A 7,065-nucleotide genomic window follows, 5' to 3' on the forward strand; every position below is an offset into this window, starting at 1 on the left:
GTTTATGACAGAGCTCAGCTTAAAGAGCACTATAAATAAACACAATAAACACACACAATAAAATAAAATAATTTCTCTGTTCCCCCCAGTACATTCTGAATGACAGGATCTCCTACCCAGATGAAACCTTCATGGACATGGAATTTAAGATATCAGTCATGTATGACATAGCAAAGGTATTGTCTTTTGAAAATAAGAAAACAATATGAATTCCACATTTTCTGTCACTCGAGAATTAATTAATACATTTAAAGTCAGCAGTATTTTCCTGATGGACATGATTTATTGTGCATTATGTGTTTAAAGATAATATTCAGTTTGCTCAGTGTATCTTTACTCAAGCTCACTCCGAGTGCATTTCAAGGAGAGTGTGGTGATACAACAAAAAACCACTCTGTGTAACCTTCCTGGTTATATCTTCTACAGGGCATGTCATATCTCCACTCCAGTAACATCGAGGTCCATGGTCGCCTCAAATCCACCAACTGTGTGGTCGACAACCGCATGGTGGTCAAGATCACTGACTTTGGCTGTCACACCATCCTGAGTCCAGGCAGAGGTGAGAAGGAGTTTTCCATCATCATTGAGGTCTATTATTGATCTAAACACTGAGAATAGCGTCAGCCTCCCCTCTCCTCCTCCTCTCTCAGATGTGTGGACGGCCCCGGAGCATCTTCGTAAAGATGGAGTGTCTCAAAAAGGCGATGTCTACAGTTATGCCATCATTGCTCATGAGATCGTTATGAGGCGACCCCCGTTCTATACACAGAACTGCTCTGATCCTGCAGGTAGGCCCGGATAATTTGGTACAAACAAAACAATACTTAGTTACAAGGCAGTTTAAAGTAAAATGGGATGTTGATGCGACCGGAGACTCAGTGATCATACTCAGCTCACATTGATTATTTCAATGTCATGCAATCACTCAGAGAAGATCTACAGAGTGCAGTTTCCCAACGGGATGAGTATCTTCAGACCTGACCTCAACTTTGACGGTGCGTCAGAAAGAGAGAGCGAGGTAAGAGAGCCACCTAACACGAACATTTGGTGTTACAGTAACAGCAACGGTGACGGTTTATAAAGTAAAGCTGCTTGGACTCATCCAAGTTAAATAAATAAGCCATAAACTCCCTCACTCTTTTCTCTCTTTGTCTGTGTGTGTGTCTGTGTGCTTGTGTGTGTATACAGCTGTACACGCTGATAAAAAACTGCTGGGATGAAGAACCAGAACGCAGGCCAGATTTTAAGAGAATAGAGTTAACTCTGGGTAAGATTTTCAGGTACGTCAACACCACACATTCATTTAGGCTGACTTTCAATTATTTCAATTATTACACACTTCATGGTCAAATATAGGTGGACACCAGAACACGGCCGCTCCAGTTCTAGTTCACAATGTTGATGAAAGTTTTTGATTTGGGGCATAAATCAAATGTACTTGACTTAACTAAAGATATATATATATATATATATATATATATATATATATAAAATATCACCACAAGATTTCCATTTATTGGAACTAAGGTACCAAAACTATAAAAAAACAGGGATGTCCACATACTTTTGGCCCTATAGTGTATGTAATCCTGTTCATTGCTGTGAGATCATTCCTTCTCTTACACGATGAGTAATGCTTTAAATGATATGAACAGTGGTAGTAACATAATATATTTTCCTTTGACACAGTAACCTGCACAACCAGGCCAGTGAGACATACATGGACAACCTGATCCGTCGCCTGCAGATGTACTCCAGGACTCTGGAGCACCTGGTGGAGGAGAGAACCTCTTTGTACAAAGCTGAGAGGGACAGAGCTGATCGCCTCAACTTTATGCTACTTCCTGGGTAGGTTTGTACCGAATCTGCTGATGTTACAAAGGGAGGCTGAAAATAAGTGTCAATAGATACGTTTTCGCTTTAATTTATCATTATAAAGTAAATGTTGATTGCACAATGTAATGGCTATAGAATAATGACACCATCAGCGTTTAGTTAGATTCCCTGTAAGCCTACTCAATTCTGTCTGGCACCGGGTACGATGTCCCGGGAAAATGATGCCTTGATTTACAACACAAAGTCATGGACAACAAAGTGCAGTGTGTCCTGTGCAGAGTTGCCAACTCTTTTACATTGAAAGTAGCTAGCACTAGTTTCAGAAGTCGCTGCCTACGTGTTCATACGGTCAGCTGCACTGATATTTTATGTTACAAAGGATCAAATGTGATCTGTTAAAATGATGAGCTACCTTATTGACATTGACATTGTTAGCAACTAGCCGGTTAACACAGCGGAGCATTAAGCAGCTAAAGAGCTTAATGTCCCTCAGGAGTTGATGGTGAAAGAAACCGAGCTTTAAGGAGAGTGACCTTTTGACTTAAATTTGTCAGGTCGCTTGAAACACAACTCTAAATGAATGCTAATGTTGCTCCAGCTGCTGTGTGTGTAAATAGGCAACTCTTTGCTAACATGCTTGCCATAAAAACTTATAGGGTGAACATATGTAAATAGCCTTGTATATATTTATGTATGACTGTTTTTACTTCCTCTCTTTTCTTTCTCTGTTTTTTATTTTCTCTATTGTCACATTTCTTAAATCCTGAAAGCAGGAGGGTTTTTGAGAGGGGATGTTAAAAAAAGTTTCAGGTTTTTAAGCAAAACTTTACAGCATGCATTTATCTATACTGATTGAAAACATTGGCTTTACACATTTTTCTTCCCACTTGGTAATAATAGTCTTTGTCTGTCCCACCATGCAGAGGCAACGAGTGCCTGAACTACAGCTGAAGGCAAAGCCGTATTTGCATGTCCATGACATATAACAAACAGCAATTTCAATTATATTACAAGCCACCAATTAACATCAGTATTTTCCATTCTCCCTGTCTCCCCTCAGCCCAGTGGTGCGTTCACTGAAGGAGACGGGCCGAGTGGAACCAGAGCTGTTTGAGGAGGTGACCATCTATTTCAGCGACATTGTGGGATTCACCACCCTCTGTCACTACAGCACCCCCATGGAGGTGGTCGACATGCTCAACGACATCTACAAGAACTTTGACAGCATCCTTGATCACCATGATGTCTACAAGGTACTTTGATACGAGTCCCTTACACTGTACTGTTCAACCAGTCAGTGGTGAAAGTTCAACTCAGTTCAGGGTCTCAGGCAGGATGTTACTGCTGTTTTTCTTACTGCTTTTCTAAAACCTTCTATATCTTGTGAGGCAGAACTTAGATTTGGACTTAACAGGAAACCATCTAAAACCTGTAAGCAGTTAAAGTTAGAGTTAGATTGAATTGTTTTCATGTTGAGTAAATACAATATAATGTTTTTATTAATACATCTATTTTCTATCTCTTAGGTTGAGACAATAGGAGATGCATACATGGTTGCATCAGGTTTGCCCAAACGCAACGGCGACAGGCACGCTGTGGACATCGCCCACATGGCCCTGGACATGGTGGCATTTGTTGGGACTTTTGAGTTGCAGCACCTGCCCGGCATCCCTCTGTGGATCCGTATTGGTGTGCATTCAGGTAAAAGAAAGTCATCATAGTCTAATCCTTGCTATTACCCATAAACTTCCCTTAAAATGATTAGGCATTAGAGTATTGTATGATAATAGAAATGCATAATTTATTTTGTCACATGGAAGTGCAGCGTTAACATATTTCTAAAGAAGTATTCACACGGTCCATAAAGGTAACATAATATAGTGCGAATTTCCAAAGATGAGTATATTATTTAAACAGCTTGTAGAAACAAAAGTCATTTTGCATCCAAAAAAGTCACTATTTAAAAAAATCTTTTAAAAAGCTTAATCCAAGAGTATTTATTTATTTATCATTTCCCACACACATTCTCCATCTTCCTTCTTTCACTTTCTTAGATGTAAATGGAAACAGCATTTCTACACAGGTCTGTGGGAAAGACTTGGAACACACACAAATGAGAAATTATAGGTAGTGTGTCAATAGTAATAGTTATTTATGTAAAAGTATTAAAGAATTAAAATATACAGTTGGTGGTAATGACACGATTTAAGTAAAAGAAAGAAAAAATCCAAACCAGAAGAAGGCGCATAACTCAGATGTTCATCTTGCCTGTCAAAATGTTACTAACATCTAGTGGCTTAATAATATAAATGATTAGGCAAAGACGAACTACCCGACACAACTTTCTCAATATCATAAATGTTATAAATGATCAGAAATGTTTTGTGCAGAACATGGGAAAAAGATCATCAAATCTGTCAGAACTGGGTAGCTTAATCTATAACAATAACCTACATCATAATTTATTTGATAATCTGCAAAGTAACTAAAGCTTTTAATGTAGCGGAGTAAAAAGTACAATATTTCTCTCTGCAAAGTAGAATGAAAGCATAAAATGGAAATATCAAGTAAAGTACAAGTACCTCAAAAATGTTACCTAACTACAGTACTTGAGTAAATATACTTAGTTACATTCCACCACTGCATAATAATGCATCTCTGTGTGCTTTTGTGTGTAGGACCGTGTGCAGCAGGAGTGGTGGGGAACAAGATGCCTCGCTATTGTCTTTTCGGAGATACAGTCAACACTGCATCACGCATGGAGTCCACAAGCCTGCGTAAGAGACAGAACGCGCACGCGCACACACACACACGCACACACACACACACACACACACACACACACACACACACACACACACACACACACACACACACACACACACACACACACACACACACACACAGAGGGTTTGACTCTCATGATTCTTTCGCATATCATCTTTCCAGCTCTGAGAATTCATGCCAGCCAGTCCACCATCAACATCCTGCAGAGGACAGACTGCAAGTTTGAGTATGAAAAAAGAGGCGAGACGTACCTGAAGGTTAGCTGGGTTTGCTTTAGCTCTTTATGTACTCATCAACCCAGCTGTTTGCATACAATGTAAGCTGTACAGATATTGATTACAATTTTAATTTCCTGTGTGTGTCTGTGTCCATGTGTACCTGACCCACAGGGGAAAGGCAAAGAGATGACATACTGGTTAACAGGAGTGACTGGGGCAAAATACAACCTGCCGACACCGCCAACAGCGTGAGTGGAACGCTGTCTCAACTAGATTAACGCCAAACCCTTCTCTTGTGAACACTGACACTTAATGATCTACTACTGCTCAAAGATAAACTCTCTGGCCCACAAATCCCAACGTTTCCCTCCAGCTCACTATTATTAAAACTTAACAGGGCTTTGGCACTTGTAGCATATTTACATATTTTGGTCATTTTGCAAATTCACAAGTTTGCATCTATAATAAAAAATAATCCTCACGTTCTGTCTCAGAGAGAACTTCCAGCGGCTCCAGCAAGACCTGGCGGAGATGATTGTGTCCAGTCTGGACAACCGTGGAGTTGGAAGTGAGGGCTTCAAAAACAGGAAGACCTTGTCCACCAAAGTCCGTCGGAGGGAGACCAACGGCAGCCTGCAGGGGAACAGCCCGCCAGAGTACTTCCACCTGGCTGTCACTGACAACCCCAGTACCTACCTGTGATGAGAGGAGCTTTCTGCACAATACCGGCCAAGAAGTAGCCGTCGTAGAAAAGCCTGTCTGAATCAGCACTGCTGGGTTTCTTTGAGTGACAGTGGAGCAGCGGTGGAACAAGCAGGCGTGTTGAAAGTTAGACTTATGTGTTGATGATAAACATGCCTGCTGCAGGGTTCTCCCGTCCCCCCCTTCAGCACCCATCCCCGTGCTACATAAATGTAACTGTTTATTTAGTTCTTTTTTTTTTAAAAAGGAAAACACCCTCAGATACTTATTATATATCATTCAAGATGTTTGTTGAGTTTTGTTGTGGTGGAAGAAGTGCTATAAATAAGCCCCCTCCTCTTTCTTTTGTGTGGGACAGACACATTCTCACAGTTATTTGTATCAGCAACATCCCTATAGCTGTGTTGTACTCATCATTACATTTGCCCTGTTAGTCATGCGAACAAGAAACGAAAACACTGGTCTTAAGAGTAGCACACACTGGCAATATCTACCACAGGGTTTATTTAGTCTGGCATTGTTCCACAAATAATGGCTATAAATTGTACCTGGAACTGTTTTGGGTGGATTTTCCGTTTGAATTGTTTCAAATAAAAATAGGATGGGGTTATACCTTTTTGCTGTTTGTAACACACAACCGTTAACTTCTCCCTGTGGACGATGAAACTCACACATGGGTATTGTCACAACATGGATTTTAGTGGGGGAGTACTCCTTTGAGATCTATTCAAAAAACACATGGTTAGTTCTCTCCAAAAGGAATCCAAATAATGATATTGAATGTACTCTTCTTGACTTTACTTTTAACAGTTCTCCGTTAATGTTTAGATGTTGCCAGAAGGAAGCTCATTGATTGAGAAAGTTTGACAAAATTATTTACCATGTAAATTGCCTTTTCTGCTGCAAAGACAGTGAAACTATATCCAAACAGTACTTGTCATACTATAGCGGACATCTGAGAATATTTCTCTTTCACACCACAACAATGCTACCTTGTTTTTAGAACATCAGAAATATTTCTGTAATGATTTTGCTTTTGTGTTTTATTAAATGATGTTTGAAATATGGTATGACATTCAGAGCAGTTGTTTTTTTTTGTCTTTTAACAACACTTTGCAGGAAAGTAACTATAAACAGTCTTACATGGTATTGTACGGGGCTAGTGAAATAAAACAACAGCAGTAGAAAAGTATTAAAAACCATAAAACATGGTGGAAAAGAAAAATATCCAAATATTAGATAAAACAATGGGGGAAAATTCATCTCACTGAGCAGCACAGTGCAGAATATATGCAGAGAAGAAAAGTTTTTAAGAACACACACACACACACACACACACACACACACACACACACACACACACACACACACACACACACACACACACACACACCCCCCTAGACCGTTTTAGTTGTAACTAACGCTGTACCACCCAGCTCTGTGGCAGGAAGTGGGATCCTGTGTTCCCTCATTGAGCACGTAGGCAGCCCTCTGCTCTCCTCTGTCCAAGTATGCTCTGCGG

General features: G+C 40.1%; 1 protein-coding gene across 1 annotated transcript in view; it reads left to right on the forward strand.

Moving 5' to 3' along the window:
- The window catches only part of gucy2ca (guanylate cyclase 2Ca), a 16,902-nt gene extending 10,296 nt beyond the window's left edge, over positions 1-6,606 (forward strand). Inside the window, exons 16-27 of the mRNA XM_029438630.1 lie at positions 90-176; positions 427-559; positions 651-788; positions 930-1,018; positions 1,189-1,280; positions 1,690-1,848; positions 2,897-3,089; positions 3,363-3,537; positions 4,515-4,613; positions 4,786-4,880; positions 5,013-5,089; positions 5,336-6,606. Coding sequence (XP_029294490.1) covers positions 90-176; positions 427-559; positions 651-788; positions 930-1,018; positions 1,189-1,280; positions 1,690-1,848; positions 2,897-3,089; positions 3,363-3,537; positions 4,515-4,613; positions 4,786-4,880; positions 5,013-5,089; positions 5,336-5,543 — 1,545 coding nt within the window. The 3' untranslated portion in view covers positions 5,544-6,606. The remainder of the gene's footprint in view (positions 1-89; positions 177-426; positions 560-650; positions 789-929; positions 1,019-1,188; positions 1,281-1,689; positions 1,849-2,896; positions 3,090-3,362; positions 3,538-4,514; positions 4,614-4,785; positions 4,881-5,012; positions 5,090-5,335) is intronic.
- The last annotated feature ends 459 nt before the right edge of the window (positions 6,607-7,065 follow it).

The sequence above is a fragment of the Cottoperca gobio genome, chromosome 8 (genome assembly GCF_900634415.1).
Source record: "Cottoperca gobio chromosome 8, fCotGob3.1, whole genome shotgun sequence".
Classification (NCBI taxonomy): Eukaryota; Metazoa; Chordata; class Actinopteri; order Perciformes; family Bovichtidae; genus Cottoperca; species Cottoperca gobio.